We start from the raw sequence: 13,996 nt of genomic DNA, 5'->3' as shown, positions 1-13,996 counted from the left end.
CAATTTCTTATTTAAGAATGATATGCAACATGTCCAAGAAATAGTAAGGTAAGAGAAATGTTTATTTAGTATTTTCACAGAAACAAGCTCATACTAAAACTTATCCAACCAAGAAATAATAAGTGCAGTTAAACCAAATATTGGGGACATATTATTAAGAAGGGAAACAATATAAGCCATGCCTGTACATACATTTCCTTGTTTACAATAAATGGTATCTTTCTCTCAGATACCTGTAGTGTACACAGCACATGAATATCTGTTGATGCATTTTTTTGCCAATGGCATACTCCATTCGCTGAAATGTATCCTATTGTTCACTGGCAATAAAAACTGAAAACCTGTTGGTTCAACAGCATTGTCAAATAAAAATATATGAGCTTAACAGAGCTCTAGATTTAAGAATCGTAAATACTCTTAATGTCCATTAGTCTTTGAACTTTTAACTCATTGATTGCAAAATTATTTGTCTCTTTTACAAATGCAATAGCCTGTGGGTGATAAGACACAAATACCCACGATGTTAAGCATCAGTTTAGCTACAGTGTATATTTTTCCCGTGATTTTCCATAATCATTATACGTTTCAGCAAAACCTGGCTTATTCAAATATTTCTTTGTAATACCAGTTCTTTTATTCAATATGACATCAATTATCTCATTTATTTTCAAGTTGACTTAATGGATTTATATTTGGTGTAAAGGAACATTCTTCATCCTGAAATTTCCCAGGGGTTTTGATTTGAGTTTCACATTTCCTGAAGGCACTGAGGATCCACGGTACAACAAACGTGGCCATTCTGTAATAGAAAAAAAAAACATTTATAAATAAACTTTAAATAAATGTATTGCATCTGGACATACAAGTAGATCGCTTCATGTGGAGGCGGACAACAGGCTGTCTTAACAATGATATTTGGTGTTTCTGGTGATAATGCACTCTATTCACTGAGAAACCAAGTTCTTCACACAAGAAATAGAAAAGGGAATTTTGCGGTAGAAGGCCATACCAAGTAATCTCAGAGGTCCTTCCTTCCTTTGATCACTATATTCACAGTTTCTTACTGTTAAACCTGAAGTATTTCACACTCATCTGCTCCCTAAACTGGGGCACAGAGGCCATTGCAAACTGGTCCATCTGCAGTAGGATCCAGGAGTTATTAGTTTACTACTTTCACTTAAAACTGGAATAGTGCATATACTGATTGTATCTAGATGTGCATTATGAACAGTAGCCAGTTGCAGTCCAGGTCTCTCGAAATCCAGAAGAGAAAGGAGGAAGAGAAAATATCTGATTATAGTCTCACACAAATGGTCAGAGCTAGGGGACTACTGCTCCAATATCCCTAACAGAAGCAAGCCAATTTATCAAAATGTTATAATCGATGATCAAAGTTTTATGATATTGATTATCAAAATATTATTGATGATCAATACTGGTGATAAAAATGTAATGATCGATGATATCCAAAGATTTCGAGAGGTCTAGCAATGCAAGGTGTTTGCACCATGAGAATGTTCTGTCATGCCAGATATTAGAAATGGGGTCTTTGGTTGACAGTCAGGTTACCCCCTGTTCAATCAAGGACCCTCACTCTAGTCAGGGTGTAAGAGAATCACCCTCAGCTAACCTCAGCTTAACCCCTTGGTAGCTTGGCAGAGCAGTAGGCGTGTAAAGTATTTGTACCAACACACTCAGTAACTTAATGAAAACACTACAAAATGACACAACACCAGTTTAGATAAATAGAAAATATTTATCTAAACAAAACAAGACCAAAGCGACGAAAGTCCGACATACACAAGTCAAGTTATGAATTTTTAAAGATTAAACTAAAAAATAGCGCTTAGAAACACAAAATGCTTTGATGAGGTGTTAACACGGCGTCGTGACGGAGTCGTTCCCAACAAGCCGACACCAGCGGTGCCGGACACGGAGCCGCATAGACCCCAAGTTCAGTACCTTTGGTGAAGAGTGAAAACAAGTCGATGCGCGAAGTCGTTGATCGCGGCATCTGTGCGAAACGTTGAATCCGCGCACTTCGAGCAGCGTCGGTCACGACGTGGTGTGGCGACTTCCACGGAGTCGCGGACTTCAGCGGGGCTGCAGCAGCGTCGGGCCTGCGAAGGTCGTCGCATTCCAGCGAAGTTCACGGAGTCGGGTGCTGGCGGCGTCACCGGATTCAGCAGCGGCGTCAGTCCGAAGTCACCCGAAGTTGATTTCCTTGGATTTCCACCAGCTTTCCTTTCAAGGGCCCAGGGACTGGATAGGGCACCACTTGTCAGAACAGAAGTCTCTCCAGAGACTCCAGGTGCTGGCAGAGATAAGTCTTTGCTGTCCCTGCGACTTCAAACAACAGGAGGCAAGCTTTAAATCAAGCCCTTGGAGATTTCTTCACAAGATGGAAGGCACACAAAGTCCAGTCTTTGCCCTCTTACTCTGGCAGAAGCAGCAACTGCAGGATAGCTCCACAAAGCACAGTCACAGGCAGGGCAACTCTTCTTCCTCAGCTATTCAGCTCTTCTCCAGGCAGAGGTTCCTCTTGTTTCCAGAAGTGATCTAAAGTCTGTGGTTTTGGGTGCCCTTCTCATACCCAATTTCTCCTTTGAAGTAGGCCTACTAAAGTAAAGTCTCTTTTGAATGTGAAATCCTGCTTTTCCCAGGCCAGGCCCCAGACACTCACCAGGGGGTCAGAGACGGCATTGTGTGAGGACAGCCACAGCCCTTTCAGGTGTAAGTGACCACTCCTCTCCTCCCTCCTAGAACAGATAGCTCATCAGGAAATGCAGACTACACCCCAGCCACCTTTGTGTCACTGTCTAGTGTGAGGTGCAACTAGCCCAACTGTCAAACTGACCCAGACAGGGAATCCACAAACAGGCAGAGTCACAGAAATGGTATAAGCAAGAAAATGCTCACTTTCTAAAAGTGGCATTTTCAAATCTTAAAATCAACTTTACTAAAAGATGTATTTTTAAATTGTGAGCTCAGAGACCCCAAACTCCACATGTCCATCCACTTTAATCAGATTTAAAGGTAGTCCCCATGTTAACCTATGAGAGGGACAGGCCTTGCAACAGTAAAAAACAAATTTAGCAATATTTCCCTGTCAGGACATATAAAACACATTACTATATGCCCTACCTTAACCAAACACTACACCCTGCCCTTGGGCCTACCTAGGGCCTTCCTTAGGGGTGCTTTACATGTAAGAAAAGGGAAGGTGTAGGCCTGGCAACTGCAAACACAGACACTGCAATGGCAGGTCTGAGACATGATTACAGAGCTACTTATGTGGGTGGCACAACCAGTGCTGCAGGCCCACTAGTAGCATTTGATTTACAGGCCCCGGCACCTCTAGTGCACTTTACTAGGGACTTACTAGTAAATCAAATATGCCAATCATGGATAAACCAATTACATACAATTTACACAGAGAGCATATGCACTTTAGCACTGGTTAGCAGTGGTAAAGTGCTCAGAGTTCAAAAGACAATAGCAACAGGTCAGAAAAAATAAGAGGCAGGAGGCAAAAAGATTGGAGATGACCCTGCATAAGCAAAAAAGTCCAACTCCAGATCAATACGTAAAACAGCCAGTACTTACTCTGTTGTTTTGAAACATCTAATGCTCAAGACTGTCAATTTAATGTTGGCCCTGAAGCCACTTGTGTCACCATTTGGACAGTTTAGCCACAATAGGCTATTGTGAAATTGGTGTGAAATAGACTTGATTGTTAAAACGAACAAATGTTTTTGCACATAGGTGATACTTTTGCTGTCCATATGTACAGTGGAATTACAGTAGAATCAAAGGGTGAATTCAGAATATTAGATGTTGCCACTGCAGATTCCAAGGCAAGAAGAATCACAGCTCAACAAGTTTAAAAAAATTATCCAGCTAGCATGCCTCACAACAACTGACTTTAGTGGAAAGCAGGAGAGTAAGGTATGGCAAGATAGAGGTTGGAGCCAAGTGAATCTGTTGTATGTAGGTGGGTAGTAAAACATCAGTGAGAGCAGTGACAATAATAAGGGAGTTTTCACCAAACTTTTGGTACTTTATTATTCAGGAGGTCTCTGAACAAAAGGCACAAGAAGCATGAAGAAAAGTAGTCATGTGAGTGGGGTGACAAAGTTCATGCACCAGTATGTTTGGTATAGTTGGATGGTTCAGGATATTCACTCTCAAGATAATCAGTCTTATATTATTTGAAAAGATTCTTATAATCCTGCATGAATGGCTCTTATTGTTAGACAGTCAATTATGCTGTCACAGATCACATGGCACCTGAGCCTCTCAGCATGGGTAACAAAATGGTACAGGCAGTAGCTGGGAATAGTGTCCAGTCATTCATTAACTTTTTAGGTAGTAAGAAGTTAACAAAGCAATAGAAGAAAAAAGGCAAATAAGTAGAAGCAAGAATGCTCAAAATCACACAGCAGGAAAGGACCAATATTGGTTACTGAAGGATTGGCCGCAGGATGTACTAACTAGACGGAAGTTGTAAGAAATTAGGTTATTTATTGTGAAGGATAGAAGCCCCACTCATATAATGAACACAGTCTTTGTCAGGGTGAACTACAAAAGTCACTAAATTAATCTTTTCTTAATCCTTTGGTATGTTGGTACAAAAGCAGTCAGGTATTTGTGCAGCACTGTAACAGTAATAAACACAACACAAGAAAAATCTCAAGCCAATTTAGAAGAAATTGTGTTAATTTAATAAATAAAATGACACCAAAATAATAGCAATCCAATCAGTAGGACCAGAGTTATGAATTTGTAAAGTTTCAGGTAAAAATAGCACAAAAAAGCACAAGGAGCCACTTGCGCTTGCGCTAGTGGTGCTGCAGCGGGGTAAAGTCACAAGTTCAGGCTGACCATAATGGAGTGTGGGTTGGATACCGGGACCAGGTTTGCCCCAGTAAAGAGTCTACTTTCTTGAATCCAATCCCAATTGAGACGCTGCAGGTGAAGGCTCGCGTTGGTGGGGGCCAGGAGGAGATCATTGTTGGGTCAAAGAGCAGGTCAGGCATTGTAGAAAGGCGTGTAGTATAAGGAGCTGGTAGGTGCTGGAGGGTTGGCAGTCAATGAGGGCTGTTGCTGCTGACACATACCTTCGTAGCTGACATAAAGAGCAGTCATAGCTGGAGATACACATTGGTGCAAAGAGTCCACTTCACTGTTGTGCCAAGCCCAAAACATCTGGATTTTTACCTTCAGTTCAGAAGGGGTGCACACTGATGCCAGCCAATAGTCTGGGAATCAGGACTCACTCCAGCAGAGATCAGCAGCAGGGGCAGGGGTCAATCAGCTCAATTTGGTGCTGATCAGCTTGGCAGTTGCAGGAAGGCCTCTGGGTGCTTGTAGTGTTCCTGTAGCGCAAAAAGGATGTCAGCCAACTGACTCTTTTTTTGGGAGCCTGGTTTCAAGGCCAGCAGAACCAGTCTCTGTTCTTCAGACAACAGGGTAATACTTCTGATTCTTCCCCTGGTCCAGGAGAGTTCTGATGAGAGTTTCTGAATTTGTATCCCCAGTGCCAGCCTGTGGGTGGAGATTTCTCCTTTGTCTAACCTTCCCCCTTTCTTGGGTTTGGCTCTGGACTGTCTAGGGTAACAAAGGACAATTAGGCCTAGGTGTGAGCCTAGGCAGCGGTGGGCCAGGAAGCTCTTACAAGTCATGAAGTGGTGGGCAAAGTCTTGAGGCAGTCTTTTAAGCCCAGGAAGGCTGGCTGCAACCCTCAGGAAATCCTTCTAAGTAGATGAAACACCGTGTATCACATCAACAGCCTTTTGGTCCCATGTCTGGAAGAAATACACAACACACTAGAGGAGTTCACAGTGATTTTCAAGATGGCAAAGGGCTTTTCTTCTGGCTCAAAGGATTCTCTCTTTCTATTTGCTTCCCTCTCCAACTATAAATATAGAAAGGGCCTTTGCCAGTTACAGCGAGATGGGTGGGGAAGGGTGTAACTAGTACTGGAGTTGAAGCAGATGAGATTCCTACACCCCTTGAAGAACAATGGCTTTGACATTATCACCTTGCCATTATCACCTTGGTGAGCCATCCTCAATTGTTAAGACTTTCTACTAATTAGCACTTTACTCACAATCCTTCAAGGCAGGCTAATTACATATCCCTATCACAAAAGTATGATTTTAAAACACATTCTTACCTAATTACAACAATACATGCTCATGAATTTTATATACAATGATGCATGCATTTTTTATTTTTACTAGACTTCCTCGTGATGCAATGTGCTGCGAGTCTGTGCTTGTGCCCACCCGCCTGTTAGAGAGAGCCACAAGCACTGTAACCTTGCTGATATTCACCGTCTTGCTGGTCAAGATGCTGCCACACTGGTGTCTTATTTCCCTGTTTGGCAGTACCTGAAGTTACTCTGTTTAAAACATGCCTTACACCTGCTTCTTGTAAAGCATCAAAAAGACCCTGCAGTCTATTTTTTCTCCAGCTCCTAGAGTACTTTTTTCCGGGGGCTAGTTCTAGCTATATGGCTGAAATTTGCTCCCTGTCACTTTGCTGCTCTGGCAGATCCGGTAGGAGATGGTAGAGGTCAGCAGAAGCCGCTGCTATAGGGGCAGATTGCTGTAAGACACTATTGAACGTGAAAGGGGCCAATCCGAAATGCCCAAGATGGTCATGTAACCCAAAAGGGTGACCCAGGAGAGCTTCCTGCAGGGGGGGACATTTGTGCCATAGCTTCCTAAATGTAAGAAGAAGTAGCATTCTAAGGATAACAATTTGAAACTCAGTGCCTAGCAGGAAAACCTTTGCACAGGGTGGTGGTGGTGGCGTGACTGTAGCACGGTTCTAGTCACTGCACACAGGAGGAGGAGTGTTAGACCTGACAGCCTTAGGGTGGCCACCACTAACTTTTTGCATGCCTCCCTCCACTTTTTGAACACTGTTTTTGCTGGTTTGTAGACTCTGTGCACTTTACCACTGCTAACCAGTGCTAAAGTGCATATGCTCTCTCTCCTTAAACATGGTAACATTGGATCATACCCAATTGGACTATTTAATTTACTTATAAGTCCCTAGTAGTGTGCATTATATGTGCCCAGGGCCTGTAGACTAAATGCTACTAGTGGGCCTGCAGCACTGGTTGTGCCACCGACTTAAGTAGCCCCTTAACCTTGGCTCAGGCCTGCCATTGCAAGGCCTGTGTGTGCAGTTTCACTGCCAATTCACCTTGGCATTTAAAAATACTTGCCAAGCCTAAAACTCCCCTTTTTCTACATATAAGACACCCCTAAGGTATGCCCTAGGTAACACACAGGGCAGGGTGCTGTGTAGGCAAAAGGCAGGACATGTCCTGGTAGTGTAAAACTCCCAAATTCATTTTTACAAAGCTGTGAGGCCTGCTCCCTTCATAGGCTAGCATTGGGGCTGCCCTTATTCATTGTTTGAGTGGTAGCTGCTGATCTGAAAGGAGTAGGAAGGTCATATTTAGTATGGCCAGAATGGTAATATAAAATCCAGCTGACTGGTCAAGTTGGATTTAATATTACTATTTTAGAAATGGCACTTTTAGAAAGTGAGCATTTCTCTGCACTTAAATATTTCTGTGCCTTACAATCCATGTCTGGCTAGGTTTAGTTGACAGCTCCTTGTGCATTCACTCAGACACACCCCAAAACACAGGATACTCAGCCTCACTTGCATACACCTGCATTTTGAATGGGTCTTCCTGGGCTGGGAGGGTGGAGGGCCTGCTCTCACACAAAGGACTGCCACATCCCCTACTGGAGCCCTGGCAGACAGGATTGAACGGAAAGGGGACCTGGTGCACTTCTAAGCCACTCTTTGAGGTCTCCCCCACTTCAAAGTATGTATACTTGGGTATATAAACAGGGCCTCTGCCCTGTCCAACTCAGACACTTCCGGGAGAAGATAACTGGAAACAGAACCTGCATCCTGCCAAGAAGAACTGCCTGGCTGCCTAAAGGACTCACCTGACTGCTTTCTGTGAAGGACTGCTGCCTTGCTGTTGCCCTGCTGTCTTGCTGCTCTCTGGCTGAGGTGAAGAAGTGCTCTCCAAGGGTTTGGATAGAGCTTACCTCCTGTCCCCCGAAGTCTCAGGACCAAAAAGATTTCTCTCTTGCAACTGGACTCCTTGTGCGCTGAAAATTTGGAGCACAGCTTGCTAAATACGACGCACAGCCTGCCCCATGGTGAGAAATTCACCTCACGCCGAACCAGAATGACGCAGCGCGACTTCGCAAGGAGAAGATTGACGCGGAGTCTGCATTGCGACCGGAACTTCGACGCACAGCCCACCGGATCGACGCACAGCTGACCTAGGACAATGCAGCCTGACTTCCAAAGGGGAAATCGACGCAGTGCCTGCCGTTGGGAAGAAACTTCCACGCAATGCCCACCGGAACAACGCAGCGCTTGTGACTTCGGTCCGCAAGCCCAGGATTCCACTCACAGACCCTAGGTCGGCTGAAAAACCCTGCAACCCGAAGAGGATCCATGGCCAAGTGCCGGAAATCGACGCACAGCCACCCCTGAGTGAAAACTAAATTACGCATCGCTGTGTGTGGCCCAAGAAATCGACGCACACCCCTTTGTTTCCACGCTTCTCCTCCTCTGCAGCCCCTTTGCAGAGATTTTTCACGCGAACCAGGTACTTTGTGCTTGAAAGAGACTATGGCATTCATTATGATGTTGGCGGTCTGGGCATCCCGCATGGTGGCCCAGACCACCACATAATGAAGACAGGGAGGGCCGACATAGGCGGCCCTCCTAAACCGCCAGGCTGCCTCCGACAGGCAGCCTGACGGTGGACGGCATCATTATCCGACAGGGCAGCGCTGCTGCCCCTCGGATAATGATCCCATTTCCTCCAGCTGTCCCTGGTGGGTTTCCCGGCCAGGGAAAGGCTGGCGGAAGGGGTGCTCTGGGGCCCCACTGGGGGCCCCTGCACTGCCCATGCACTTGGCACGGGCAGTGCAGGGGCCCCTGTGCAGGTCTGATCTGCCCGACGCATGGACGGCAATGTCCCGGCCAGGCATTCTGCTGGGCCGGGGGGCAGAAACAATGTTTCTGCCCCCCGGCCCAGCAGAATGTATATTATACGGCCAGCAGGGTTCTAGGGGGGCTAGCAGTCTATAGAAGACCGCCAGCATGAACACAGCAGTGCTAACCGCCGTGTTCATAATGAGGACCTTTGTTTGCTTTAAAAAGACTTAAGACACTTTGGGGGTTATTCTAACTTTGGAGGAGTGTTAATCCATCCCAAAAGTGACGGTAAAGTGACGGATATACCACCAGCCGTATTACGAGTTCCATAGGATATAATGGACTCGTAATACGGCTGGTGGTAAATCCGTCACTTTTCCGTCACTTTTGGGACGGATTAACACCTCCTCCAAAGTTAGAATAACCCCCTTTATATTACTTTTCAGTGATATCTCTACATTTACTTATTGCATCTTTGATTGTTTTGACCTATCAATATCCAGATAAATATTATATATTTATCTAAACACTGTGTGGTGTATTTTGGTGCTGCTATATTGTGTTATTGTATGATTTGTTGCACAAATATTTTACACATTGCCTTCTAAGTTAAGCCTGACTGCTCAGTGCCAAGCTACCAGAGGGTGGGCACAGGATAATTTGGATTGTGTGTGACTTACCCTGACTAGAGTGAGGGTCCTTGCTTGGACAGGGGGTAACCTGACTGCCAACCAAAGACCCCATTTCTAACAAGGAGGTAAGTGACTTTACTGTAAATCTTCAGGTGCTTCTAAAAAATTTGTTGAATCCTATTGAGACATGTACTAAGGTTGCCTAGCGATGTTTCCCCAAAGGTAAAAAAGCATCAAGTTCTCAGTGACTGCAAGAAGTAAAAAAGCCAAAGATGGATGGTCACTACACCGGATTTTGGGGATTGGTTATGCCCTGAGACAGTTTATACATATGCCATGGAGAGGCAAGCCATATTGAAGTTGAAATCTCTCAGGTTCTCGAGAATGCTCAATCCTCAGCAAAAATCCTGGCAGACTCGATTAAGGATTTTGTAGGAAAGCGCTTCAGGTCCATTGGGAAGAAGGATTCTGCAAATATGGGTGAAGTGGCCTTACCTATAGGAGGACCCCTGGAGTTATTAGATTGTCATAAAAAGGAAGGTTTGAAAATGAATAAAAAATACTGAAGTGATACAGCCCCACCTTTCCTCCTCTCCCTGTCTGTTCATCCCTCTGAGCTGAGTTTTGAGAACTCTGAAGAGGGGTCCGTGGGGTCAGGGGGAAATAAAAGCAATATGGATGTATTGAGTAATGGCCATGCTAGGAGAATGTTGGCTGCTGTGCCCGGTACTGTTGGTGTGTCACCACACAGTGGGGACCAAGGGACTATGTCCACTTCAGTTGTAAATATGGACGCCCTATTAAATGGCCTCGCCAATGCTGGATGTTTTGTTACAAATAAGTCCCAGAGAGCAGAGGCTGTTATACTTAAGGAGATCTTCTGTGAATTAAAGCCTATTGACTCCTGTATTTCGGGCAATGAAATGCCCGATGGGTGCTACTGCACCCGCTGCACATCAGCATTGCCGCCGGCTCTATTACGAGCCGGCAGCAGTGTTGATGTGACTTTTCCGCTGGCCCAGCGGAAAAGTCAAAATAGGGAGCCAGAACCACCAGCAGCGCTGGCAGGTTGTAATGAGGGCCTATATGTTTATACAGGCGTGTTTTTTTTACATACACTAACTTTGAGGTGCTAAGAATTAGGGGTGGCAACCATTGGTGCTTAAAAACTGCCTTACTTACAAGTCCAAATCCAAGGGAGCAGGTGTTACAGAGGAAAGTAGTCTTCCCAAAACGTTTGACTACAATATAGGTGAAAGATACATGTCCCTATTGATACAATTCCAAGGGTCTAATGGTTTGGGGATCGATGAAGCACCATGCCCAATATTTTCGAATGGTACTCTTTAACTATTGCAGAAGTAGTTAAATGTTTGACCCCTATGGTTGAGATGTACAATTATACGGCCAAAAGGGATAAGCCCTGCTGGTCTTCATAATAACCTTGTTTCGACAAGGACTGCCTAATCACTAGGAAGAAGCTGGGGAAAGTAGGTAAGGCAAAGTGCTCCTTGGTGGCTCCAGGTGGAAGAAAGGGTCACAATGGCATAAAAAGGAATATGAGGCCATGAATAGTGCTAAAAAGCAGGCTTACTATCAGTCAAATTTGGGCCTCATGATAACAACCCTCAAGGAGAAAAATACGAAAAATTCTGGAAGTTAGGTCAGGGGGGTTGCAGCAACTTGGACTTCCCATTAGGGTGTACGGTACCTGAAAATGTTTGGGTTACCCATTTAAGTAACATATATAAAGCTAGAGTGGAAACCCCAAGAGGTACTTGACCAAAATTGGAGGAGATGTCAATGGATTCTTTTCCTGCACAGTCTTTAGTTAAACCAATATCCTCCCTAAGCCTAACCAAGGCAGCTGGGTCAGATAACCTTCCAGCAATCATAATAAAGTCTAATCCAATGTGGTAGGCAATGTTTTTCTCCAAATTTTTTTAGCTATAACAAAATCAGGTATTTTACCACCAAGCTGAAACGGTGCTATAATAATACCTATACATAAAAAAATGGAGATGGATGTCCCCTGGTAATTTCCGCCTGATAAGCATCCTTGACATTGGTGCAAAGTTGTACTCATTGGTAATACTCATTTCACTTAAGAACTGGATTGAGTGCAATGACATGGTCCCAATGGAACAAGAAGGCTTCAAGCAAGGACATTTAATGTTTGATCATTGTTTCAACTTATGGGCCTTGGGATAAAAGGTTATGGAAACAACAGAGAATTTGTTTTGGTGTTTCATTGACCGCGGCTTGGTCTTTGATTTCATGAATCGAAGTATTCTTTGGGCAAGTTATGACAACAGTCAATTCCCATCAGCCTATTAGCAATTACACAAAAACTACACCAGAACTGGGCCCAAGTTGAGCTTGACTTAAATGGGGCCCATCGAAAAGAATACTGTTACAAAATGGGCTAAGGCAGGGTTGTGTCCTGGCCTCTATGCTGTTTTCCTTATACCTTGCTGATCTTCCAGGAGTATTTACATCCACCAACTCTTATTCACCAAAACTTGGGGCTAGGCACATATCTTGCCTCCTGTACACTGCTTACCTAGCACTTTGAGATGTCACTTAAGTAGGGCTACAAAGGAAATTGAATAAATTTAATAGCTATTGTGAGGACAATAAACTCAAGGTAAATCTGGAAAAGACCAAATTAATTGTATTTGGGAAAAACTCGAAACTGTTTAAGTGGCACCTGGGCGATAGGATGGTGGAGGTGGTATTCACTTAAAAACACCTACGAATGATGTTCACTAAAAAGTTGAATTGGGCCTAAGATAAATAAATAGTGGAGATGCAAGCAGCTTCAACTATAGGAGGTCTAGTACGATTTAAGCACACCTTTGGTGGACCATCTTGGGCCCCCCTCCTAATATCCTATAACACGATGGTCACTGCACAACGCCTATATGGGGCCGAGGCAAGTTGGGAGAAGTGTGAGGGTAGATGTTTGAAATTTTTTTTTGTTTTTCCAAAAAGTGTGATGGGCCCTGTGATAAGACTGGAAGGGGATCTGTAGACTTGGAATTTCCTGGTCTATTAGTTAACCCTGTGATTCTGGGGCAGACTTTGGACCACAGAGTTTTGAAATGTTTCAGGCCTCTGTGCTAGTGAAATTTGAAGGCGTGAGCTAAAATGGATGATGCAGGTCAGTAACAGATTAGGAAAAATCACGGTGACCTAAAAAATTGAGAAATTTAAGTTGACTGAGGCCTGTCACATTTCGAATAGTGAATTAAAAGAGCCCTGTAGGAAAGCTTCTAGGTTGTTTGATGTTGGATATGTAAGGATTAAACACTCAGCAAAGTATGTGATGGAATCCTGTGATATTCAGAGAGTGTTCTTGTACACATTCACATTTCCAGATGCCAAACTTCAGCACTTATTACTAAAATGTTGGGTTGCTTTGAATATTTGGTATGTAACTCAGGAACTGAATGCACTTCTGGGTGCTGACAATAATTGCACGTGTGGATTAAGAAATCAAAATTATAATGTTCCTTTTTTAATTGTCTTCATTTTTATAGGTCTTGCTGCCTGATTTTAAAACTGTTCTTTTTACAACATAGATCACCGTAATAACGTACTTGTACTTTTGGTGAACATGGAATTTTTAGATGTTGCATGTACCTTAGCAAGATTTAAAAAAATAAGCTTGGCTTAACATTGGGATGATTGTAGTTTTAAGGCCCCTTAGGCTAGCTGATGCTGCAATCAAGGGTCAGAGAGTAAGAATGGCTATGTAGTGATGCATGTGCACATTTGTCTTGCAATTTATAGTAGACTGTGTGGGGTCATGTCAGTAGACTGTGCTTGGAGCTTGGTATGGTTGGCGGAGGGGTGGTAGGGTCGGGGTTATCTTTAATGCACAATATTAATGTGCTATTGTGTATTTAGTGTTTTAAAGTCAAGTGTCAAAACATTAGTAACCTTTCTTCTTTCTTTATTTGTAATATTTGTAGGTACCTCCACAATGGAAGAATATGTTTTATTCTAATTCAGATGTAACAGGCACACTTGCCTGTAAAGTATGTACATGCATATGCTGGCTGTTAAAAACACAACAGCAGCATGTGACACACACAGAGCAAAATAATCTGCCCTACAGGCTTGCTTTTAACCTTGGCCAAGGGATAGCTGTTCACACTTTTCTGTGGGCTCATTTAACAACTGTGAAATTCCCATGCACATACTAATAGTCTTAGAGGTAAGGGCAGTAAAAGGGACCAGAATAATCAGGGCTTTACAAGAACCATTTGCATTATTTCTGTGAATCATACAGTATACTGAGGGCCCACTGAGAATTCACACATCTACCCTAATGACCTAGCATTTAATGGAGATGTCATACAAGA

At 43.7% G+C, this 13,996-nt stretch overlaps 1 protein-coding gene across 2 annotated transcripts in view; it reads right to left on the bottom strand.

Annotated features, from left to right (window-relative positions):
• Positions 1–44: 44 nt before the first annotated feature.
• The window catches only part of NELL2 (neural EGFL like 2), a 1,100,394-nt gene continuing 1,086,442 nt past the window's right edge, over positions 45–13,996 (bottom strand). For both annotated transcript variants that reach the window (XM_069228823.1, XM_069228824.1), the window contains one exon: positions 45–799. In XM_069228823.1, coding sequence (XP_069084924.1) covers positions 749–799 — 51 coding nt within the window. In that variant the 3' untranslated portion in view covers positions 45–748. The remainder of the gene's footprint in view (positions 800–13,996) is intronic.

The sequence above is a fragment of the Pleurodeles waltl genome, chromosome 4_1 (genome assembly GCF_031143425.1).
Source record: "Pleurodeles waltl isolate 20211129_DDA chromosome 4_1, aPleWal1.hap1.20221129, whole genome shotgun sequence".
NCBI lineage: Eukaryota > Metazoa > Chordata > Amphibia > Caudata > Salamandridae > Pleurodeles > Pleurodeles waltl.
This window is presented reverse-complemented; position numbering and strand designations above follow the sequence as displayed.